This window comes from Podarcis muralis, chromosome 9 (genome assembly GCF_964188315.1).
Source record: "Podarcis muralis chromosome 9, rPodMur119.hap1.1, whole genome shotgun sequence".
Classification (NCBI taxonomy): domain Eukaryota; kingdom Metazoa; phylum Chordata; class Lepidosauria; order Squamata; family Lacertidae; genus Podarcis; species Podarcis muralis.
The window spans coordinates 7,616,303-7,642,549 of NC_135663.1; the positions used below are offsets into that span (position 1 = coordinate 7,616,303).

At 43.4% G+C, this 26,247-nt stretch overlaps 2 protein-coding genes across 5 annotated transcripts in view; one reads left to right on the forward strand and one right to left on the reverse strand.

Annotated features, from left to right (window-relative positions):
• CTNNA2 (catenin alpha 2) overlaps positions 1-26,247 on the forward strand; it is a 547,409-nt gene that overhangs the window by 335,696 nt on the left and 185,466 nt on the right. Inside the window, exon 1 of one of the 4 annotated variants that reach the window (XM_028744071.2) lies at positions 3,259-3,386. The exons of the other annotated variants lie outside the window; for them this stretch is intronic. The gene's annotated coding sequence lies outside the window, so the exon portion shown is untranslated. Of the gene's footprint in view, positions 1-3,258; positions 3,387-26,247 lie in introns of those variants that run through there. 4 annotated transcript variants of the gene reach the window in all.
• Positions 328-2,765, reverse strand: LRRTM1 (leucine rich repeat transmembrane neuronal 1). Its single transcript, XM_028744072.2, has one exon. The coding sequence runs from the start codon at positions 2,266-2,268 to the stop codon at positions 700-702; it is 1,569 nt and encodes a 522-aa protein (XP_028599905.1). The 5' UTR covers positions 2,269-2,765; the 3' UTR covers positions 328-699.

A 26,247-nucleotide genomic window follows, 5' to 3' on the forward strand; every position in this document is an offset into this window, starting at 1 on the left:
CCACTTTTCCAATCAGACCAGCCCCTTGGAGACTATATATAGGTTTTACAGGTAGCATAATAAGGAGGAGAAAATAATTTTCAGTGCCCTGTATTCAAATACACAATCCACATCATGGTACAACCAACCACAAGTACCTAATAATTTTCGCACCATGAACCCATCAAGTTAATTCAAATGTGTGTTTCTTTTTGGCTTACTTTAAACAGCTACATGGGCAAGAGAGATAAAATTCATGCTCCCTCCCTCCCTCTCTCATTCTCTCTCTTTCTGCCCCCCCATATATTTCCATATACACAATCCAGGTAACGTACACCAGTCTGTAAAAACTGTAAATGCTATTTTGCTTTTATTTTAAACATATTTTTGTTGTAGTTTTACAAAAAAAATCAATAATTGGTACTTTTTTACACTCTGATTTTTTTTTCTGAATATTGACAGATCTGTAAAGAGAGCTGTTAATGTGAAATATCTTATTTCTTTTTGAAAGTTGAATGTCTTGAAGGTTTTAAGCCACAATAAAGCTAAAATATCAAGTCTCTCTCTTTTTTGGGACAGCTCCTCTTTTTATTTTTTAAAACAATTTCAGCAAAGAAGGGCATTGGTAAGCAAACGTCAACCCTCCAACTGTCCTTTAATTTGCCCACTGCTATTTGGTTGCACACACCGTGTTAAATCCCCCACTGGAAAAGAATTAAATCACACCTCACATTCCCTTGCTGGCTGCTGGTGGCAAGTACAGGATCCATACTCATTAATGATCACCAGAGCACCTTCAATATGGTTGGGTTTGTAATCAACGTAATACTCCTGGGCTGACATAGCAGCCATTTGATGCATGGTTTGTTTTTGTTTTTGCTTCCTGCGCTGTGTCACAAAACACTGTCTCAGTTGCCTAAGGCTGGCAGGGAAACACTTCCATGAAACGTACAACACCAAAACTACTATGAGGAACGAGAAGATGAGGGCCATGGTCCCTGTGACCACCTTGTGGATCTGAACAGCATTCTCGGTGTTCTCGTTGGGCATAGTTACCGTGATGGCATTTGTCGTTCTATCCCCTTCGATATCCTGCACATCGTAGTTCATTGTGGCAGGGCTGTAGCTGAACGTTTGGTCACTGTTGTTTGCTACAGCAGACAGGAGGTTAATGTCCATCGTTGGGTCGGTTGCATCTTCGCATAAGTGAAAAGCATATACTGCATCTAAGACATCCTCACCCTGTGTGTATTCAGGGGTGGCACAGAGGAGGTTGCTGTCGTAGCGGCCTTTGAAGTTGCTCAGCCAAGAGGCCAAGGCGCAAATGTTACGTCCACAATCCCAGACATTTGCAGAAAGACTGATGCTCACGAGGGACTTCCAGGAGTTTAGGATCCTCGGGTGGATGTAGGTGAGCCGGTTGGAATCCAGCTGCAGGGACTGGAGTTGAGGTACACTTTCAAAAACGTGAGGCTCCATGTATTCAATCTCGTTGCCCGAGAGGTCCAGTTTCTCTAATTTCCATGTCCAGTCCAAGGAATTCACCACGATAGTGACTTTATTCCTGCGTAAGCAGAGGGAGTGCAAGGAGATGAGCCTGGGGAAATGGGCCAAGTTCACTTTCACCAAGTCATTGTGCTCCAGGTGCAACTCTGTGAGTTTGAACAAGCCTGCAAAAGAGTTTCGAGCCAGGCTTTTCAACTGATTGTATCCTATGTCCAGGAACTTCAGGCTGCGGCAGTCTTGGAATATTCGGACAGGCACAAACTTGATAGCGTTGGACCGCATGTGCAACGTCGTCAGCTTCCGCAAGCCGTGAAACAGGTTCGGCTCCAGAGCCTGCAGGTTGTTGTAGGATAAATCCACACTGCGCAAGTTGGGCATGGGCCGGAAGGTGGTGTTGGGCAGTTGTGTGATTTTGTTGGAACTCAGGGTGAGCTCCTTAACTCGCCGCAGCTTTTCAAAGGCATTTTCCTCCACTGAGCAAATGTGATTGTGATCCAGATATAGCCACGTGAGTTGCATTAACCCTGTGAACTGTCCGTCAGGCAGCTCGGAAAGGCTGTTGTACCGCAACGACAAGCCCATCACGCCCGACAGGTTGTGCGGCATCTCTGTGAGATTCAGGGACTCGCAGTAGAAGAGCCTCCCCTCGCACCGGCAGAGCTGCGGACACCCACTATTCACGGCTGGAAGCATTTTGAAAAAGAGACCCAGTGTGCACAGGATCAACCCTGGGGGCTTCCTCAGCAGCCAGTTTAAACAGACACCAATAAGAAGGAAATCCATTAGCGAGAATATCCCCAAATGCGCTCGAGAATGTCCATTGAATCTTTTGTCCGACAGTTCCCTTTACGAATTCTGCATCATATTGTATGTAAAACAGGGGGCGAGGGGGTGGGGGCGAGGCAAAAACAAGAGAACCATGGGGGCCAAAGATTTCACTTTCGGGGCTTTTGCCCTGTTTTTCAAAAAGAACAAAACAAAACAGCATGCAAAAATCTGTACAGCATTAAAGTTCAGAGAGGCATTCAAAAGGTACAAGGGGTCTTGTCCATTTTAGCTGCCGCGGCATAGAAAAGAACAATTCTTTTAGAAAGAAAAAAGAAAAAAAAAAGATCTCTCTCTTCACGAAAGAATGAAATTAAAAAGTGCCTTACCCACCCTTTTCCAGAGAGTGACAACCTCCATTCAGCGGCTTCCTTTGTGTTTGGACTTAATTATATGCAAGGCTCCAAAAGAGCTCTCTGTTGCTACAAATTCTGTCTCTTTCAGCGTTCTGTGAGGCTGGCAGGCTCACAATGTCTCACTTTGCTCCGTCTCAAAGGGCGAGAGGCAAGTCCAGCTAGCTTCTCTCCCCTCCTCTCCACTCTCCTCCCTGATTTTTAAGCTGACTCCCAGGACCTTCAAGTTTCAGAAGTATGGGCATAAGGCTTGATCTTCCTTCCTTCCTTCCTTGCCTTTCCCCCCCTCTCCCTTCTCTCCCCCTCTGTTCTTTTTTTTTTTCTTCCCTCCCTTCCTCTGCGGTTAATACTGTGACGTGGGGAGGGAGAGAGAGGAGGGGGAGGGCAAGGAGAAAAAAAATGAAAGGGGGGAAAAAGAGAGAGAAACCCCTTCCAAAAAAACCCAAAAAAACAAAACCTCTTTACTTAACGGCTTCCCAGGATTTGACATTCCCTTTCATGTCCATCCTTGCAGACGCGGGCGGCGGCAAGCACCAAATTTTTTTGTTTTTGTTTTGTTTTTTATTGACTCCTCTGATGCAGCTTTACCATTCCTTCCCTGACCGGACCGGCGGCATAAAGATGGCTTTATTCCCCATTGCTGGTTCGCCTTGCTGGTTCGGAGATGCTTAAGAGCAGAGAGCGAGAGCGGCAGCCCAGGATCCCTTCCTTCCAGCAGAAGCAGTATGTAGCTACAGCACGCAGAGGCACCGAGCGCTCACTGAGCGTCGTGAGCTCTCGGCGATTGTATGCCTGCGCCGCGCTTCGCAGCAGACAGGGGCGAATGGGAAAAGGGGTGGGCATTAAAAAAAAAAAAAAAAGCCAACATTTTAGTGAACCAGTAAAGGGATATATGTTCTCTGATGAAATGGAAAATACTTTAAGCTCCGCTCGCCTTTGCTCAAACACACACACACGTATGCACACGCGCGCGCGCGCGCAATCGACAGCTGCAGCGGCGAGGCATTTCTTAAGGAGGCGACCAAAACAGGGACCCCTTTCCCTCTCCCCACCAGCCGCTCCTCTTTGTTTAAAGGGTCCCAGCGCATACGAGTCAGGCTAGGGGGGACGGAGGGGGGCTTTCAGGAGAGATGTGTCCAAATTACGACATTTGGAGGATATTTGGTTGCTCGAGATGAGGCACTGACTTTCCCCCCTTTTTCTTTTCTCGTTTTGTTCCTGCGGGCGAGAAACGTGCGTGGCGCACACCCCGTTCCTTTCCCCCCTTCTTCTTTCATTTTGACGCCTGTTTTGGAGCAACGTTTCTTTCTTTTTGCGAAAGGGGGGGAGGGGTAGGAGGCTCATGCAACCATCACTGGGTTCATGTGGGAACGGAATACTATTCGGGCTTCGTACCCTACTGCATCTAGGTGTTTAGCATATGTTCTTCCTAATGACATCTTTGTGACAAAACAAAATTGCAGCGCTATACGCTATAGCATTCGTAAACGTGATGCGTGCGTTTTGGATGCAAGCACTTGGGAATCTAACTACCATGCAGTTTACTTCGTGTGTGTGTGTGTGTGTGTGTGTGTGTGTGTGTGAGAGAGAGAGAGAGAGAGAGAGAGAGAGAGAGAGAGAGAGAGAGAAGGGGGTAAAGCTGGAAGGATTAGACTCCCAGCCCTCAATGACTCTGCTGTTGTTTTGTTCGATAGACTAAGAATTGCCTGCCTGCTAATTTTCGACCTTCATTGGATTTGGAAAAGGCCATTGTTGACAGGCGTTTTCTGCATCCTTTAGTGACTTGGGGAACAAGTACTGCTCTGTTGCCAGGGAAATACTCTCCAATCTTTCCCCCATTTCCCCCTCTTTTCAACATACCCCAAAGTCTGCTGGTTGCCAGTACTTTCAGAGCAGGTGGTTCACGCCTCAATATTTTGATACTTGATTTCTCGATCCTGGCACAGTTGACGTGTTTATCGAGGTGTTGCATAAAATAGGCATGCCAGGTAATAAAAGGGGTGCTCGTTTGAAAGCTGCTCCATTGAGAAGGGTTTTGGGATGGTGGGCTTCTTCTTGTCCTTTGGCTAGTATTGACTGAAATCTTGATTTCTCCTGAATTTGCATTGGCTGTGATGCATCATTGAACAGAAAAGAAAGTAAGAAGATGAGTTAGAATTGCCATTTTGGGAAAATTCTCCCAAACATCACCTATGGAAAATAATGTCAAAAATGTAAGGAGAAGAAGCATTCAGGCACAGTGTATTCAAAGCTTGCATTTATTATTTGCAAAGTTCGGTCTTCACTTTTCAACATTTCTCATTTATTTTAATATGCATACCTGGGCACTTAAGCAAAATGCAAAGCCTGATTCCCAGGTGCATCTCTTTTTGGGGAGGTGAGGAAGACTCAGACTCCTCCCCCTGTTTCTTTATTCCCTGCTCAGGTGGACCTTTGCCAGCTGATCCTGCCCAGTGGAAGCAATGTATACAAAACCAGCATGGAAGTTGGTAGAGAACAAGGCAGGCAGGCAGACGAAAGGATGTAAAATTGATTGCCAAAGGCTGCACAGATGCACTGGGTGGCAACTTTCTGTATCCTAGGAGTGAGTCATGGTAAACATGGAAGGTTGCTTAAGTCACAGTGGATGTGAAAGGCATTGGTAATGCATATCTTCAATGGGTCAAGTGGTCAACCCGAGTTCCTGCTCAAAGATTTTGACTGTCCTCTGCAAATTGAGATGCTGCAAATCTGCCTGCAAGTTTCAGAATTGGTGGTAGCAGTGTGTGGTAGTGATCAGAATACTATTTCAAAAACCTCTTTCGCATATTTCAGTACTTGATTTCTTTAAAGATATGGAATGCTCAGATGAGCTGAAAAAGACACAGCCTCTCTAAGGCTAAAATCTTAGGAGTATAAAAAGATGCCTTATACTGAGTCAGACAAATTGGTCTGTCTAGCTTAGCATTGGCCATCCTGACTGCCAGTGGTTCACCATGGTTTCAGGCAGGGAGTCTCTCCCAGCCCTGCCTAGAAGTGCCAAGGAGACCAATGAAAACACATGTGCTGCCCTAAACCATTGGAGTCCATGTGGTGGTAAACAGCAGAAAGATGTTCTTAACACATGGTTCTAGATGTCTACTGAGAAATGAATCCCAACCTACCTACCTACCTACTCTAAGGTGCATGTGCACAGATTCACAGCCTTAGTCTGCAAAGGTGGGCAGAGTGTAGAATTGCCTTGAGAATATGCAAAAAAGAAAAAGACCTGAGATGGGCAACAACAGGAGTTCAGCCGAAATTAACCTAGAATTCCTTGCCCATGTAAAATTGGGACTGCTGTCTTGGGATGTCTTCCAAGCAGTGCAGGCTGATCTGTTCAGGTGAATGGGGAGCTGCCTCAGCAACCTTATTCTGTTCACAGCCAGCCCCCACCTACTTGCCTTCTATGATAGATCTAGTCCAGAGGATGAAAATAGCCTTTTTAGCTTCCTTCTCATAATGATGATGATGATGATGATGATATTTCTTCCTTGCCCATCTGGCTGGGTTTCCCCATCCATTCTGGGTGGCTTTCAAAAGAACATTAAAAACAGAATAAAACTTCAGACATTAAAAACTTCCCTAAACCTTCAGATGTCTTCTAAAAGTTGGATAGTTGTTTATTTCCTTGACATCTGATGGGAGGGTGTTCCACAGGGTGGGCACCACTACTGAGAAGGCCCTCTGCCTGGTTTCCTGTAACCTCACTTCTCGCAGTGAGGGAACCGCCAGAAGGCCCTTGGCGCTGGACCTCAGTGTCCCGGCTGAACGATGGGGGTGGAGACGCTCCTTCAGGTATACTGGGCCAGTGTTGCCCTTCAAGAATGCAACAAGGAAGGATAGGGGCAAAACTAGAATTAGTTGCCTCTGCCTGTCACTGGCTCTGGCTCCCCCTACTGTTGGCCTCCCTACCTTCCACCCTGCTAGTCCAACATGCAACAGGTGCCATTGCTTCCAAGGGAGCCAACAGTCTCAGGTTTCCATGTTAATATTTTTATTTTATTTTTTAATAGCAAATTTAACTAACAAGAAAAACAAAGTAAGTGGAAGAGGAAAAACAACAACCTTTGTGTGTATTTTAAAACCATGTTGATGCATCATTAAAATGCTGATAATCTGCAATGCCTAGAGTGTTGGGTTCCATAGAATTGTAGAGTTGGAAAGGACCCCAAGGATCATCTAGTCCAACCCCCCGCAGTGCATCACAACTGAAGCATCCATGACAGAGAGATCTGGTTTCCAAATTCCTGTTAAACCATGAAATCATGGGATATTTTTAACAGATCATTACTCCCTAGTCTTTGTTTCCTATCTGCACAAGAATACTCATAGGTGACCTGATTTTTGCTGTCATGGGATGATTTGTGAACAAGAGAAGAACCATGCAAAGGACTCCTTGTAGAAGTGGTATCTACAAAGTATAATTCACTTGTGCTAGTTGTGGGACATAGAAGATCAGTCATTTAACAGACATGGAAGAAATGTATCTCAGGACCTGCACAGAACAGGATGTGCTGTAGAACTCCCCCCCCCCCCCCGATTTTGGTTTTTATTTGGGGGGGGGGAGAAGCAACCACTGGAAACTGTAACTAGGAACTGATGGAAGGGAGACTGGAGGTCATGTGTTAGATACAGTCATACCTCAGGTTACAGAAGCTTCAGGTTGCATTTTTTGGGGGGGTTATGGACTGCCAAAACCCAGAAGTACTGGAACGGGTTACTTCCAGGTTTCAGCAGTCGCGCATGTGCAGAAGTGCTAAATCGCGCTTTGCGCATACGCAGAAGTGCCAAATCACAACCCGCGCATGTGCAGATGTGCAGCTGCGGGTTGAGAACGTGCATCCCGCAAAGATCACATTCGCAACCCGCTCATCCACTGTACTAGACCTGCATCTTTTCTAGAAAAAGTTGCTGAGAACTAGAATAGAAAAAAGCAATGGTATTTGAAAAGGCAGTAGAGGAAGAGTTTCAATTCCTTCCTTATCCTGCCTTTGCTGGTTCCAATTAAAAGCCTCAAGTACCCACTATTTTAGAAAGCAGCAGCATGTAACTTTGGGAGAAATTTTACAGAATTCCATGGATATCTATCTATACAGGCTGTTCTTTCCCCAGCATTCCAAGTAGTAACGAATCAGCAATGTTCTGTGTCATCTTTCCCCCATAAACCATTCCTGGGCTGCAGTCCTTTGCATACCTGGTAGCAAGTCTGATTGGATTCAGTAGAGATTAGTGCTTAACAAAGGGGAATAGGATTGCACCACACTGCTACTTTATGGTAGCACTTACAGTAAACAGATTCTGCTACAAGTGGTTTGCAGCAGTTGCATCCTACCTCCTAGATGTTGGACCCAGCTCTTGTGGTCTATAGCAAGTAAGACCGGTGAGATGACTTCATGACTTGAGCACACCTAGCCCAAGAGGACAAAGAGACTGTGGTTTAATTCTCTATGGAGAAAGCACACACTTGAAGGTGCACTGAGCACACACCCCGTTTTGGCGACTAAGTAGCTGGTATCTCCTCCCCAGGCTTCTGCCCTGAGCTGGACTGCTGGATTAATGGCGTGACCATGCCTCCATCCAAACTTAAGTACCCTCGCCTGATGGGGCATTCATAAACAACCTGTGATTTCTTCTACATGGAAGTTGCTGCTCTGCCTGCCTCTTGAAGCCCCTCCTAATCCTTGGAGACAGTGGGGAAGGGGGCGGAGGGAAGTCTTATCATCCTGTTCCTCTCCAGAACAGTCTCTTCCTCCATTCCTGCCATGTCCTGCACCTCCTCCTTCCATCACTGACTGCTTAGATTTCCCCCCTTCTATTAGCCCCTTCCCTTGGATTAGCTTCAGGGGGCCCTGACTCTGCCACACACTCCTCAGAGACCTGCCAGTCCCTGGCATCTGACCCGGAAGCTTTTCAGAAGGATTCTGGGAGCTCCAGCTTATTACTGCAAGGAAGATGTTTGCTCCCTACAATACCTTCCTTTGCCCATCTCATTCCACATCTGATGTCCTATTGCAGTCTTGAGGATGGCACAAGTAATTGCACAACTCAGAGGAAGATGAGATCAATTAAATCCAATCCTACCTCATAGCAACGTCCTTCAGTGACTAAGCACACATTAATTCCATCAGTATCACACATTAATCCCATGTGGATAAAATTATTAAATTGCTATGTTATTGTTTGCCTTCCTGCAACATTGAACGGGGTGTGCCATACAGGAATTCTTTAGATGAGGAATACAGGTCACCCAAGGTGGCTAAACTTTTCTTGTGCAGAAAAAAGGCCATTCCCTCCCTTAATTAGGAATTCTTATTAAACCAACCACTCAAAACATTACTTCCTCAGTCTCTCTTTGCTATATCAATACCAATATCAATATTTACCTATATCTATATGCAGTGAAACATGTTTCTGATCAAATTATTCTGGAAGTGTCCTCGTTCTTTCCCTCACTTTAGGCTTTCATCGGTGCTAAAACACTACACTCCCACACTCCTCCATTCTTCCCCCAAAAAAATTAAATCTACCCAGTGGCAGATTTGTATAAATTAACAGATTTAAATGAGCTTTTATTAAAACTTAGCTGTTAGATGGTAAGCAGCATACATGTATTTAGAGGAAAGTGACTAAATATATGCAAAATTAGGCAGCAAAAGACCCATTTAAGTAAACTTGTGGGAAAGGAATAAGCCAAAAATATTCATAGTGGTAACACTGGTGTAACTGATATCATTTTTTTTTTAAAAAAAACACTATTCTCTGAATTATCTTATACTAATATATTGCTCCCCCCCATCATATTTGTGATATCCTGTTTTGTTGACACAATGTTACCTTCACATTCATGTTCTCTAGCTTCAAGTCAACAATGGGAGCTACCTACAACATGGGACGCACTGTTGATTAGAAAAAGGTGTTTGCCTGTTTCTCCTCTTTGCGGGATGACCAGATGCAAAATAGGACAGGGATTATCCGGTTCTAATAATCATGTAAAAGAGGAGGGTGTTGTTGTTTTTTACAGGTGTGGCTTGTTCCGTAGGAGTTTTATCTGTGTGTTTTTTTTAGAACCAACTCAACAGTTTTTTTTAGCAGAAAGATGCATTGCTGCTGATGAAACTCAGACGTTCCATATTTATTTATTTTAACAAGATTTATGTACCAGAGTAAAAAAAAAAAGCTAAGTGGTTTGCATAAAATGGTGTAAAATATTCATTAAAAATAGCAATAAGGACACTTTAAAACAGCCATCCTAATAAAATGATCAAGATATAGATAAAAATCAACAGAATTTAATAAATGTATATCATTAAGTTATATGCTAAAGTCGAGATATATATGGTCAAAAATAATGCAAAAAAGGGAACCTGCCTAATATCAATTTCTTTAAAACTCCCCTCCTTCATTCTTAAGGGTACATTCATAGCTCAGTGCTGGAACACTCATTTTCCATGGAGAAGGTGTATCATTCAGACTGTGGTGTCTCCAAAAGGTATATCATATATTAAGGATGGGAGGGATTGCTGAACCCCAAAGCACATCAGTTCCAGCCCAAGATGATGATATGATGGGATTTATAGTTAAGCAGCATTTGGAGGGCCACAGGTTTCATACTCCTGCCGCAGAGCAAGGCTGGGTAAGCCACCTGCCGAGGACCTGGGGACCATTGCTGGGCAAGGTATGCTATACTTGGCTTGACAGATCAGTGCACTGATTCAGTATGGCAGGTATTTCTTCTTCTCCTTTTTCATTTAAAACCGTGTTTCAGCTACCCTTCAGTTAAATTTTCACGGCAATATTGAATAAGGATGATAAAGGACTGGAATAAAAACAAACTACAGAGAGCAGAGCAATGGTTAAAACAATCTTTACCAAAGCAGTAAATGCATAGTGATAGTTCAAACAGTGGGCAGTAAATAATATATTTTCTAGACACTGGGGTGACATCAAGGATGCTGTTGGGTGAGCTTCCTGGGGAGGACATTCCATAAATGGGGTGCAACAACCAAAAAGACCTTGCCTCCTCTCACCACCAGCTAACCAGGTGGTGGTGGAATATGGAGGAGAGCCTCAGTTGCTGAACACAGTGTTTGAATAGACTTATGTGATAAAAAGGCAGTTTTTAGACACCTTTGTCCGAAGCTGTGTAGTGCTTCCTAGGCACTATTGAATTGTGCCCAGAAACATACCTGTAGCTGATTAAGAACTGACAAAATCTGTTACATGTAACCAACTCCAGTTAGCAATCCTTGTTGTCATGAAGTTGCAGAATCCCAACAAAGGCTGCCCTGGCAACCCATGTGCTTTCCTTGCGTGAATATTACATAGAATGCATAGCCTGATCGCAGTTTTTAAAACATGTAGGCATATGGATAAAATGGGCCTGTGTGCAGTTGTTTCATGTGTTGGCTTACACACATTTAGCACATTGCTTCCTTCTGCAAAATACTTCCAAGGAGGAGTTCTGTAATGTGCAAAAAGGCCTTGAGATCACCCAAGAGTGCCTTCTTAGCAATATAAATCAGTTTGCCACATTTAAACGGCAAAGCACATGGAGATATGTTTGCTGGCAGTGTGCCAAAGCTCCAGCATCTTCGAGGAATGAAGGCGTGCGTATACATGCATATATCTAGGCAGCCTACCAGGGTTTAAGAAACTATAAAATATGTGCTATCTTTACACTGGTGGATGAAGTTATTTTCCTTTCCTGTATACTTAATATTTATATATTACTCATGTTTTTATCCACCCTCAGGCTTAGGGATGCAATATGATATAAAGATAAATTAATAATATGTCTCACCCTATTAGGGAAACAAAACTGTGTTTAGGCCAGGCAAACAAGCACATAGAACCTGTCACAATCCACAGATCGGTTGCCCTGTAGATGTTTCAATGATGTTGCATTAATCCGAGCGATTGCTCCAGAGTAAATGGATGGTAGATTGTGTGGTACTTTGAGATGTTCTGTTTACTGTGGCGGGGAGTTGGGAGTGTGGGGATGTTGTGGATAGCAGGAGAGGATATACTGATTAAATATTATCCTTCTTTACTCACACTAGTGAGCTAGTAGCAGAGCACATTTCCTTGCACAATGCTGGAAGCAAGTTGATGATTTGTTAGAATCATTTGATTTGAGCAATCCAGGCAGGCTTGTCCAGATTGGATTGTTCCTGGCAAATTTCCCCTTTGGTTCCCTCTTAAAAACAATAATGACACGACAGTCTTCTCTTAAAAGAAATGGTAAAGTTTATTTACATTCAGTTCACAGTATTGTCCTGAAGGCAACCTTTATCTTGTAGTTACAGGTACATGTGTAGAGAAAAGAAGTCTGAGCTAGGCCTCAGACTTTCTACTTGTGCCTTCCATCCTCTGTAAGGATGAGCCATGTGCTGCTGGCTAAGAACCAGCAGAAGGAAGATGGCAAAAGAGCAGGTGCAAGAGCCAAAGGGCCAAAAGAGCAAGAGAGGGAGATGGTTGCATGACTGGCACCTTTATAGGGTCTGCTAGGGTCACGCCCATCTACTTGGTCACACACCGGGGAAGGATGCTCCAGAGCATGTATGACAGGAAGTCCTCCCCATCTGGAGCTACATTCTCTTTTGTGTGTCCACTCTAGGAAACAGGAAATGTTGTATTTGACTGCTTCAGTGAATGATACATCCCACAGGGAGTGTATCCTTTACGTGCTGCAGTGGTTGAATTCATTTAAGGAAGGGATGTGAAAACTTTGCCTGCCCTCCCAGGCCATATTCAGCTCATCTGTCTTAGGAGTCTCTCCTACCTGACCCATCTCCCTGAGTTCCATGCTGGCTGTAGGAGGGAGGGGAAATGCAGCAAATGACAGGCTGGTACAACCTAGATTTGGGTGGGGCCTAGGAGGTCCCTGACCTCCCACCCCCTTGAAAAAGAAACAATGGGCCCTTTAGAAGTACAACAGCACACATACTTGGCATCTTTAGTGTTGTGCCTTGGTTCAGAAGAGGTCTCTGTTGTCATCATTGCTTCTTCTCCTGGGAGAAAAGTTGTGTGGTCCCCACCTGCTTTGGTTCTCTTATTTGGAAGGTTATGAACTAGACAGACACACAGCTTTGGAAAGAGCGACACCCATATGAAGAATGCCTGGCTTTGATTGGCTTAGAGTGGGTGGTCATAGGCTTGTCCATCTCCCTGCTTATTTTGTGTGTGCTTTTGAGGCTTGTCCTGCTTTAGCTACCAAGAGAGAGAGAAAGGACAGGGAAGGGGTCATCACCACTCTTGCCCTACCCAAACCCTTTTCTATGTGAGATAGTTTCATATTTATTTATCAGACTAAATGTTTTCCCTTACTGGAGATTGATCTGAAGATGAAAACAGGTCTGGAACTGCCTCCTTAAATACAGCCATTTAACCACCCCTTGAGCAGTGGCACTGTCGCAACGGGGTGATCACCCATTGCTCAGTCCCAGCTTCTGCCAACCTAGCAGTTCGAAATCATGTCAAAGTGCAAGTAGATAAATAGGTACCGCTCCGGCGGGAAAGTAATTGGCATTTCCGTGCACTGCTCTGGTTCGCCAGAAGCGGCTTAGTCATGCTGGCCACAAGACCCGGAAGCTGTCTGCGGACAAATTCCAGCTCCCTCGGCCTATAGAATGAGATGAACATGCAACACCAGAGTCATCTTCGACTGGACCTAATGGTCAGGGGTACCTTTATTTTGAGCAGCTGTGTGCCCCCATGTGAGGATGGGAGTGTTTCAATCTCACATGGCCTTAATGCTGGCCAGGCTGGGATGGTGATGGATCTAGTCTCTGCCCCTGTAAAAAAACAATCTAGCATAACAGCATTGGATTAATCATCCTGAAAATGATTATGCTTGACGTTAGCTTTACATTTGAATAATTGTTGTTCCGAAATCTGCCACAAACGGGGGGTACCTAGTGGTGGAGCTTCATGCTCTGGCATTGGGGGCCGGAGAGTAGGTAGGGGCGGGGCGCCCAGCATGGGTGGGGGCAGCCACAATGGCACCCTGCCAGGATCGTGCTGTCGGGGGCAGGGCACCCCCCACACTCCTCTTCCTCTGCCAGTGGGGGTACCACTTGGTTATCTTCTTAAAAGACCATGTTTCTCTTGCTCATCTTAATGATCAGCAGCAATCAAAAGTTTAGAGCTTACTCTTCTTATATTTTTCTAAGCTTATATCCATCAGCAAGCTGTAAAAATGGAATTTGAGTAGTGCTTTTAATTTCCCTTTGTGGCTGGCAGTGGGCAAACTCAAACTTTGATCTTTACTCTGTCGTCTTTAATTTCCAAGTGCAGTGAACCATGGTGCTTTTTATAAAGGGAACATTTAAAGAGAAAATCAGGGAGGGAAAGATGACTTCAAGAGTAGTAAGTTAAATGAGTTATTTCTCTGATATTTACATCCGGAGTGCTGCTGACATTTGGTACACGGACCCTGCTAAATGGGTTTTTTTAAAGAATTTCAGTTGAATAAGGAGCCAATAAGTTAGATTAATGTGACATTTGACCTGCTTCTCCACCCTCACCAAAATGTCACTAATTTTCAGCCCAAGAAAATTTCAAGGTGCTGAGGTAAGTGTTGTTAATTTTCAAGCTGTTGCTTCATTAGCACATGGAATGTGTTATCCTCTGTGAGGATTGGATCTGCTTATTCAGATCACCCTATTTATTTTGACAATGTGCTAAATGCACATCCATTCACTGTAGATGCACTTGCTGTTATCACCAGTAGCTTCCCAGATAGCAGGTACAAGTGTGTAACTATAAAGTCTGTTAATGAGGTGACCTACATGCATATTTATTATTAGTAGTAGTAGCAATTCTAGAATACTTGGATGCAATAGCTTCATGGGTCTTTTCACAGGACTGTTCACATGTATTATGTCACAAAACCCAGACCAAATGTGTACTATTATTATTTGGATTTCTTACCTGCCCTTCACCGTTAGGTTCCACATGGGTTGCAACATTTTAAAGAAATAGTATTAAAATCAGGTAAAACAGTTTACAATCATATTGCAATGGGTTCTACAATTTGAAATTTCAAAGCAAGCAAATGGTATTTGTAGTTTGAAATAAATGGATGAGGAGAGCCTGGCCTCAGCTGTTCGTGCTTTGGACCTCCTGTATGGGCTATTGCAATGTGGGGCTTCTCTTGAAAGATGACCCAGAATCTGCAGCTAGTGCATAATGCAGCTGCTAGGATTGTAAGTGGAGCAGTCCAATGGGATCATGTGTTGCTGGTCCTGAAAGTGCTGCACAGGCTGCCAGGGAGCTAGTTGGTCCAAGTCAAGGTGGCTTGGGACCCAAGTACCTAAAAGTGCACCTTCCCTAAATCGGGCACCTCAGACCATACAGTAGGCAGCTGAGGACAGGTTATGTGGCCATCAGCAGGGCTGCCTGACTGGCATAACAGGGCCTTTACAGTGATCGCTCCCCACTTGTGGAATGCCCTCCCTGGTGAGGTGTATCTACATCCCTCATTATTGACTTTCAAGAGGAATTTCAAAACATTCCTGTTTACCCAGGCCTTTGATAGCTGAAAAACACTGTTCCAGAGATCCCTGAGATCCCTGTTTTTTTTTGGAATTGTTTTAACTGCTTTTAGGGTTGTTGTTGTTTTAATTTAAGTTTTAGTATTTGTTTGTTTGTTTGTTTATTCATTCATTCCCCACCTTTTCCTCTGATGGGACTCAATGTAGTTTAAAGATAACAACAAGAGCCTCAAAAACAGCAACAACAATAAAAGAAAACACAATTTAACATTGATAGAATTACGATAGAGCGAGCGAATACTAAAACTATTAAAAACATACAAATAATTACAATAAAAGCAGTACAGCACTGGCCTTTTCATTAAAATCAGTCAGTTCCCCGAAGCCTGTCGAAGCAAGAAGGTTGTCACCTGCCGGCAGAAGGACAACAAGGAGGGAGCCAGCCTGTGTTGAAACCCCCTTCCACAGCAAAATCAGACAGCACAGGTTCTATAGCGAACCCCCAGGTATAGCTGTGGATCTGGACGTTCATCTGCACTCTTATGAGATGGTCACAGTGTATGCCAAAATTACCAAAATGCCAAATGTGTCCAACACTCTATGAGTTGGGTGGGTGGAATGCAGGGCCCTGTGAATTGACCCTGCTTTTGAGGCTTAACTCAATTTCAGGACATTGCATCATGCATTTCATAGCGTGCAAAGCAGGCAATATTAATGCCCCTTTTCTTTCCATCCAGTTTGGAGATGTAAACCGTTTCCTGTTTTGCTGCCTGCTTGGTGCCTGCTACTTAATGGCTCTGTGTAATGTTGTATTCAGAATTGAATTAAAGACCTTTGTGGTTTACTTGTTGCTGGAAAAGGTTATGCGTGTAAATAAATGAACCAGGCAGCACGGTATCTAGAAGGATGGTCACCAGATACCTCTGCAGCAGCCTTCTCTAGCCTGGTGCCCTCCAAATGTTTTCGACTACAACTCCTATCCATTGTGGATCAGGGGAGTAATATTCCAACACATTGGGGGGAGGGCATCATGATGGGAAAGGCTATTCTATGTATATGTCATAATGTTCTGAAATATTCAGAGGAATGGACCCTGGGACCCTCACAATCTAAAAACAAGAATTGTTCAAGCTATATAGGCATATATGCCACAGTTAGGCTAAACCTAAGCTGTTTTCTTTTCTTCTATTAAAACAGCCACCTCTTTGCAATACCGACACACCTGTTTATTTTTCTAGCTATGGCCTGTTTATTTAGCTGGCTATTTATTTATTTAGCTGTGGCCCGTTTATTTATCTTTCCCTTCAGTCATTCTGCCATATTGCAATAAAGGCAGAACTTGTAATTAGGAAGTAGAGCACACAGGGCCTAACCTGGATCCAAAACTGGGACTGCTTGCTTCAAAATCTTTCAGGGATAAATTCTTTTAAGGTCAACAATCCAGGGAAGAGATGGAACAGGCAGTGCCTCTGCAACATGAAAACTTACATTTATCCAACAGGTTTTATTCTGCTGTTGCATATAACTCTGATGTAAGTGTCATGACAACCAAACTGAGCAACTTGAGAAGAAGAAAATCAGGCTGCTTATGTCAGCAGTCACTTTGAAACACAGTCCCAAATGTGCATCCCGACTTCCCTGTGAGATGGGTTCCTCTCCATGTGCACCAAGCCTGCATGGAGACCTCCCTGGTTCAACATGGATGGAGGGAGCCCTTCTCTAGAGGGAAGCAATAGGTGCACTTGGAAACCCTATTTCCACAGCAGATGGCTGGCTCTGAGTGAATCACTTCAGAATGAAAAGACTTTGCATCACAAAGATGTTCCACTTCACAATTTGTAGCACAAGATTAGTCCAACATGGGAAACAGAGAGAAAGAAACAGTAATCTGCACTTGTCTTTTCATCCTGTCTCACTGCCCTTCCCAATCATTGAGGATCACTTCCTACTTTGTTAAATATTTTCCAGCCATTATCTTACCTGTTCTCACAATAACCACGTGAAAGTGACGCAGTTCAGTGTTACCTTCTTTCACAATTTTGTAATATAAGTTGGAAGAAGATAGCAACTTCTCCAAGGGATTTTATTTGGACACTCTCTCTCTCTCTCTCTCTCTCTCTCTCTCTCTCTCTCTCTCTCTCTCTCTCTCCTAGATGCCAATGCATGACAAAGTATATCTAAACATGGAGTAGAATATGCAGTGCCTTCCTTTCTTTATTATGTTTCCCGCCCCCATTTCATCCCAGTATTGATGTTCATTTGAGATGCACTGATCAAAAACTTAGATGTAGTGAAAGTGTCAGGTAATAATTGATCCCCCCCTCCCTCCTAGGTGTTTCTGGGCCGTGCTGGGGAGACTTGCTTTAGTCTCATCAGAATTGTATGCACCAGAAGAGTGCAGCTGTTGGTGTTTATAAAAAACAAAAGCAAAAGAAAACCCCAAGCTGTTAATTGCATTTCCTCACCTGTTACAAGGGGTGATTCCATTTCATTCCCTGTGTATTGCCCTCCCAGCAGATGTCATATAGTTAAACAACTATATAATTTTTCATAGACATATGAAGGCAGCCCAGTTTCAGGAAGCTTCTAATGTTTTTTTTGATGCTGCTGTTGTTGTTTCTGTATTTTTGTTGGAAGCCTCCCAGAGTGGCTGGGACAACCCAATCAGATGGATAGGGTATAATAAATTATTATTATTATTATTATTATTATTATTATTATTATTATTATTATTATTATTATGTTCCTTGAGCATCCATGCTGATTTGCCTGCAGGGAGGCTAGACAACATTAGCTGTTTAACAAACATTCTCATTTGTTTGTGAGGGAGGTTAGATGATGTTGTGCCCAAGCAAATGTTGTCCCACACTTTCCAGTAACTTTTCCCCATCCATCATAACAAACAGCCTGATCTTTTGGGAAAGTACGGAAGAGCTCCCAGCAGGCCCAGCCCACCCATGAGGTGAGGTGAGGTGACTGCCTCAGGCAACAGGATCCACAGGGTCAGCAGAAGCCAGTGTAGATCTTCATTCCACCCCCATGTTCTACATCCGGATCTTTGCTCACTCCTTCATTTCTGGTGGCAAAGAGGGCGCCATTTTGTGGCTCACCTCAGGTACAAATGTTTTCAGATGGCCCTGGCTCTCCTCCCAGTCAAGCATAAATGGGCAACCTGAATTTTCCTGTATGTGACTGAAGCTCACCTGAAAATGGTGACAGTCTGGAAGCACTCAAGGATGGGGTGGAGAACATATTATGAACAGCAGTTCATGTTTGAGCAGAAATACATGTGCAGTTCTTTCCAGTGAAAAGCTTAGACAGGAAGGAAATTGACACTAAATATATGTTTGTTCTGTGCTTTGATATTCATTGGAATTTAGTACTATTCAATAAAACTTCCATATTCGTGTAAAAACAAATTTTACATCTGATAGGGAACTTTCCTTATTTATATTGCACCTTTCTGGACAAACCAAAAGGCTGAGTTCCGACAGTCGCAATCCTGCTTTTCAAATAGTGAACCCTAGGAACATATTGTCTTCTACTACTGAGTGTGACATCTGGTCCATTCTAGGTCACTACTGCCTGCTACATTGCCTGGCAGTGGCGCTCCAAGGTTTCAGACAGTGGTCTCTCCCAGCCCTGCTAGATCATGTCAGGGGTTGAACCTGAAACCCTTTGCATGAAACCCTAGGCATATAGCCCTTCTGGTTCTTCTTTACAGCATCTGGCATAAGGAGGAGGAAAGCAAAACTCAAAATTTAACGGAGCTCAGTTATTTCCTGTGCCCCCAACCCCGTTCAATCAAAACAGCTTATAATAAAAGTATAAAATACACCAGACAGAGTAAAAGCAATTGGAAAAAATCCATCCATCACAACCATAAAAACGGTGGCAGCCAAAACATCAAAAAGCAGTGCAGAAAAATCTTAGAAACTCCAACAACTGGCAGAATTAAAAGTGTAAGCAGCAAATCTCATATGTCAAATGTCAGCTGAAATATATACATACTTAAAAAGGCTTTGCTAGCCATCTGAAAGATGGGGAAAGTGAAATAGATAAGGTGTGCTCACAAGGAATTAAGGTTTACTCTTGCAAAAGATCCTGGACAAAGACGTGTAAGGGAAGGCTGATGTAACTTTCAAAGATTTCCCCGGGAAATTGTATTTCTCTTCAAAGGTTTGGTAGTCTTTGCAAATGCTCTAGGCATGCCGCCCACCCGCTTGCAGGATTTTAAGCTATTATGCCAGTTGTCATTCTTTGCACATTCCAGCAGATGGCAACTCCAGTCTTCTTGACATCAGATGACTACAGAAAGTAGAAATATTTCTCTCCCCCCACCCCCACCACTGCCTCAATCTTTCATCTATATACACAGATAAGGCATAGATAGACACATGACTCAGTTCTATTTTTACTGGAATCACCCAGTAGAATCTGATTTTAGACCAACCAGAGAGAAATGGCTTGCCACCTCAAAAGCAATAGAATTGCGCATATATATATATATATATATATATGCTTTCGTAGATTTTCACGGGTATAGGTATGCAGGTTTTGGTGTCCTCGGGTGTCTTCCCGTGTAAAAGTTGGGGTGTCTAGGCGACGTTTTGACGAGGTCTCACTCGTCATCTTCAGGCTGGTGCTTTCGGCTTCTTGTTACTGGAACAGAGCAGGATCTCAGTGTTTGAGTTCCTATAAATACTGTTGAGGGGTGTGGTGTATAGCCTCCAATGTTCTGGGCCGAGAGGAAGTTTCCAGGCTAGTGTGCCTTTTCTTCTTTTGTTCCTTAGATATCCCTCAAGCAACTAAGGAACAAAAGAAGAAAAGGCACACTAGCCTGGAAACTTCCTCTCGGCCCAGAACATTGGAGGCTATACACCACACCCCTCAACAGTATTTATAGGAACTCAAACACTGAGATCCTGCTCTGTTCCAGTAACAAGAAGCCGAAAGCACCAGCCTGAAGATGACGAGTGAGACCTCGTCAAAACGTCGCCTAGACACCCCAACTTTTACACGGGAAGACACCCGAGGACACCAAAACCTGCATATATATATATATATATATATATATATATATATATATATATATGAATGATTTAGAGATTGTGTTAAAAGGATTAGTGATTAGATGCTCTGTAAGTTGAAACAAGGTTGAAAACATGGCAAGGCCAAACTGTTCTTTACAACATGTGAGCTTTTTGCTTATGCTCTTGAAACCAGTGGTGCATCGATGTTCAAGTCAGATTGTTCTGTGCACAAGAATTCCTTGATCAGACCTATGTAAAAATTATAAAGAATGATTGACTTGCCTTCAGAGAGGAAGAAAATACGTCAACTGGATGTGTTTGGAATGAAAGGAATTCAATCATTTGAACTGAAACAATTACAGTGGTTTGGGTGATGTAGCTGCACATTTGAAATGATGTAAGCAAGCTCGAATTCTCTGTTCCTCTCCTCTTGAGACCACTGCTAAGCACAACCTTTTTTGTTTTGTGCTTTATTTATTCCACCCTATTTTTCCTTCAGCTCTTGTCTTCTTAACCTTTCCACACAGAATCTGTGTCTGGTGGATACTTGCCTGCAGAACTTCTAGCAGCAAAGGTCAACATCTTCCCTTGAACAAACACCAGCCATAGGCTACAAATAGGTATCAAATATGCAAGTTCCTTGTCTGCTCATTGTAGAAACTAATGCTCTATATTAGGCAGACTGCCCCTATCTCTATACAGACTATAGCCTATTTTCCTAATGGTTTCCCTTTTTCTGGAAGGGCCTTGTTTGTAAACATCTCAATAGTGAATAGGGGCTAGAGAGGAGCACTGATTTTTGTCACCTTGCATGAAATATACTGCTAAGTTCTCGGGGATGCAATGTGCTCCTTGTTTATTCATTTGGTCCATTTGGCATCTGCCTAAGATGATTTCACACCACCAGCTCAATCATAGGGTGGGCTGAATAATAATGTCATGATGGTGACTATATTAACGACACTTAACATTTATGCAGATCTTTGAGTATTTTAAGTACTTCACATAAGTCCTATCAGTGATCCCTGGGATAAGGCTGAGGCTGTGAGAATAGTGCCTCTCCTAAAGCCCACCTATTGTGTCCATTTCAAAGGTGAGAGCTGAACCTACCTGGGATTTCCTCCTTGACTTCTCAGTCTTTGAGTTTCTACTGGCCCTCAGGTAGGAAACTTGGATTGTCATTGAGGGATCCCAAAATTTGGACAAATTTAAAATAACCCTTGGACAAATTTGAAATAACTCCCTATCTCAGCGGTGGATTGGGGAAGGCCCTCCAAAATGGTGCTACCCCAGAGCAGTTGACATTAAAACATAATGCCTATCTTGGAGGTACTCCCTAGCTAACACACCAAAGGAGGAGGCAACCCCAACCACATGGTTGTGGGTAGATTACTGATGCTTGGCAGACTTAGATCTTTCATTTCAGGCAGCCATTGTGGTAAGGTTGCTTCTGAATATTTCAAATTTAGAAGCCCAGGCACGAGGAGGTGGCACATTGCAGTCAGAAAGGGTCCATGTGGTTTAGAGTGCATTGTAGCAAGTTACTACTTGGTAACTAAATGGTCACCCACAGGGTTTAGCATTTTCTTTTATTCTGGAAATGGTCTCTGAATATGTCAGCACAGTGAGCTTGACTGAGTTATATGTAACAAATTAGTGAGCAAGGTAATTAAAACTCTTTTTGGATGTTAGCTTCATCTCTGGAAGGAATCCCCAAGAAACTGACTTTTCAGGTTATATACAGGTCCTGGGTCTATCGCTGCTAAGTGGTTTGTTTCTCATTATCACATTTAGTGCTACAGCAACGACTGCACCAGAGTCTTCATTAAAACTTGCTTAAGGCTAGCATTTTCCCCCGGGTCAATAATGAGTTTAGAGGAATGGATGTTGAAGCGCCATCTCTTCTAGCTAGTGGAGTGAATTATGTCTCATTGGGGGCCCCAGGCCAGCATTTCAAATTTGCCACAAGGTGCTTCATCAAAAATTCTATTTCTGTGTTGAAAATACACCATGCATCTATTAGCAAATGCAGAGCACACAGGAAGGTTTTATGGGCGAGCGCTTAAGATCATGATCTCTCCTCTTTTCTCGGGTGCAGTACGCACTAATGCATGGTGTGTCCACGCACACTTGTGCAGAATGCATTTCCGAATTATGCCACCTGTATTGCTGAGGAGGCTGGCAGCTCTTTTATTTTAAAGGAAGAAAGTGCATTACAAACCGATTACTTATCTGAGCATCCTCCTTTGGGTCATAAAAAAAACTATACATTAGGGAGGGATGAATCTATCTACTTCCAGAATATATATATATTCTTTCTTTCAAAATATTTATTCCTAAAATACACATTAAGAAATGTACATTGAGATGCATTTTTAGAGCCAGGCACTGTGCTTGGCAAATGCAATAGCCAGTGAATGACTGTATTCAGATTTCACATATCGATCTGAAAAGTGTGAATCAGGTCATGAACTGAATCAGAATTTTTGAAGACTGAATTCACCAAGCATCCCTATGTCACAACATTTAGGAGTGGGCTAGGATTTCAATGCAGCACTTGGTGCAGTGACCCATGAGAAGTAGGTGGATCATCTCAGAAACTGCTAATCACAACTCGTCCAATGTGACTTGTTTGCATTAGTACTTCATCAGACACCATGTTCCTAAAGGTGCTATTTCATGTTGGTTAATTAGGGTTAATAATATCAATCTTGTTTCTTTCAGTGGTTTTTGTAGAAGACCATGGACTTCTACAAAATGAGCCTATAGACAGAACCACAATGAGCCTATAGACAGAAACTAACTGCATCAGCAGAGATGACAGCTTGTGAGGGTGATTGGTGGGTCAGCATTGTGCACATGATGTCACAATGTCAGGCGGAGCCAAAAGTGGCAGTTGTGTGACTTCAATGGCTGGTGGCTCCATCTCTGCCTCCACCTGGCACTGCCACTGGTGGGTGGCTGTTTCTTTAATAATAATAATAATAATTTCATTTTTAATCATTTCTTTTTTGTGAAATATTTTTTGTTGATTTTACAAATACGAAGTGTAACTAAACACAAACTAAGGATATCTATATAAAAAGATTCTCTGAATCTCAGGACTTCCTCCCATCCCCTCCTTTTGAGCATCTACAACTGCATATTCATCCATACTCCAGATTTTACATCAAACCATATTGTCCCATAATAATTTTTACACTACAAGTGAATCAAAATCCTGCTCTTGTTTCCATCTGTTTACAGTGGTCCCCTAAGTAACCTCCCCATTCTTTAATAAAGTTTTGTCCTCTTGGTTTCTGTGTATTCCAGTCAGCTTTGCCATCTCAGCACAGTCCATCAGCTTGGTTTGCTATTCTGCTCTAGTAGAGACTTTATCTTCTTCCCAATTCTGGGCTAATAGCATCCGGGCGGCCATTGTTCCATACATGAAGAGTCTCTTCTGCTCCTTTGGTATGTCGGTGCCTGTAATTCCTAGTACAAAAAGCTTCTGGTTTCTTAACAAAAGTTATTTTAAGCATTTTTTCTATTTCATTATATATCATCTCTCAGAAAGCTTTTATTATCTTGCAAGTCCACCACATACGATAAAAGGCACCTTCTTTTTCTTTACATTTCCAGCAGGTACATCATTTTCCTGTAGTTTTCTTTCAATGTACAACTTGCCATAAATTTCAAATCTGATTTCTATAACCTTTCCCAATCTGCCATCTGAATATTATGTCCCAAATCCTTTACCCCATATATATTATTTTTTGAATATACCCCCAATAATGGCCAAATTATAAAAATAACAATTATTTCCCAAATTATACATTTATCAAAATGCCAATCAGCTTCCAATTAATACATTTTAGTTAAAGAGGCTCCACACATGATAGTTTGGGTGTTGTTGTGGGTAGTTGTTTCCACCCTCCTTCCCCTCCATGGCAGGAGGACAAAGGGAAGGAGCCAGCCACTGGAACCACAATGTGCTCAGCCTCTGCACTTTTTGGAAATTGGGGACCCCGACCGTCTCCCCCAAAATATTGAGGCCCAAAAAAGGCTTGGCCCCCAGGAGCTAGCCCCCCCCCCCGATGGCTGACAGGCAGCCACTCCAGATTTCAGACCAGGAGCTGCCCTCAGGCATGCTAATATCCATCAGCACCCTAACTTTAATGTCACAACACCCAACTACCTTACAGGACAGTTGTAAAGACCATTAAAATACTGTGTATGTGTGAAATACTCACTAAAAAGATCTGTATGCATCACTTGTATTGAGCAAAATCAATAAAAGCTTCGCTAACAAATACGGTTGAGGCATTATGAATATATGGAGGAACCAGTCATTACCCCCCATACACACATACACACATACAATCAATACTTATTACATTGGGTTTGCATGCATTTTCTTGTCATTTCTCCCCAGCTCTTCAGATTTGGCAGTCTAATGCAGAAAAGCAATATAATAAAGTGGTTAATATACTTCAGACTTGTCAGTTGCCAAGGCACAAACAGGAAGGTGGGGAGACGTGAGCTTGCGTCAATTGAGCAAAAGACCATAAAGTCCAGCCGCCATTTTCTCATGCAGTTTCTTCAAAACTGAATATCTCGGCTGACTGTAGCAAATGAAGGGGACTTAGGTCTGAAGAAGCAGGCTTGGGGTTGAGACGTCCTTCTGTGAGGTTGTGCAACAAAAGCAGCAAGCCCATGGGACACATTAGTCTCACAAAGCCAGAAATCAATGGCAACATTGGTGTCGTCTTTTCCTCTTGTGAAGGTGCTTCTCCTTATTCTTGCACACAATCATTCCTATAAGGTTTTATTTCTCAGAAAACATTAAAGACAATTCAGCAACTTTTTGAGGTACAGGCAGTGCTTTTTCCCTAGGAAAAAAAGGTGCCGGTATTCACCATGAAGTTGTTGCACCAAGTGCCACACTTTTTAACAACAACTAAAAGAGGTGCTGGTACTTTGTGTCCTTGAGTACTCCCTGAAAAAAAGCACTGGGTATAGGGATGAGTCAATTCATTGGTCCATCTAGCTCAGTATTGTTTACACTGTCTGTCAGGAGTTCTCCTCGTTCAGAAGAGGCATGCCAGGGTGCAATCCTGGAACCTTCTGTACTCAAAGAAAATGTGTTAGGTGGGTATGGCTTGGGGAAACTGCTTCACAGGCCAAATTACGCCAGACCCCTCAAGTGTCCCAAATTATTCAGGACATCCTGAATTCTCAGAAGATGTCCCTGCTTCTTCCAACCTGAATGTCCCAATTTTGCTTCCCAGAGCTGGTCACACCAGAGGGAGGGAGCAAAAGACAGGCGTTTTTTAGTTCAGCTGTGGCGCCAATCCAGAAACAGGACCAAAAAAGAGAAGAAAAACTTACCTTGACGTCCTCTTCTGGAAGTTTGTTTGCGGTGACAGAGGCAGGTCCAGTCTGTGCCGCACCAGGAGGTTTCATGTGGCAGATATTCCTGACCACTGATGTAACTAACGTCTGTTCCCAAAGAGTCTGTTCCCTCAGACCAGTGCTCATAGAAGTCTCTGCACCTGAATCAGGCCTTTCTAGATCCTTGGCATCTCATGGTTGTGAGGGATTCAGTCTGGCCATTTCTCTGAACTTGACCTATCTCAGTCTGCCCCAACCTCTGGCTCTTTCCTTTCCTTCAGCTATCAGGTCATTCTGCATGGAGTTATGTCTGTGGCTGCTCCTTCCTGTTCATGTGCATTTGGTCTTAAGCAGCCTGTGAGGCATCAGTACTTTCAGAACTTAGATATGCTCTGAAATTCTTCATTCCCCGACTTCCGGGTTGACGCGATCGGTTTAATGGCGGATTCCCTCCGAGCTCCGGAGGGAATCGGCTCCATCGAGGACGGGTCTTGCCGCGCCGGCGACGCGGGGGCCCTTAGAAACCACAGGTGCTGATACCTGTGGACCTGGTGACTCGGTGGGCACCTTAAGCGCCCTCCTTGACAGTCGAAGAGCCTTTTTAAAGGCTGCGGAGAAGGTCTGAGGAGCGGAGTGGTGCTGAGAGTCGACCGCTACCTCGGT

Excerpts from the sequence above, each read along its gene's own strand:
- LRRTM1 (XM_028744072.2), bottom strand. The coding sequence starts at position 2,268 with ATGGATTTCCTTCTTATTGGTGTCTGTTTAAACTGGCTGCTGAGGAAG.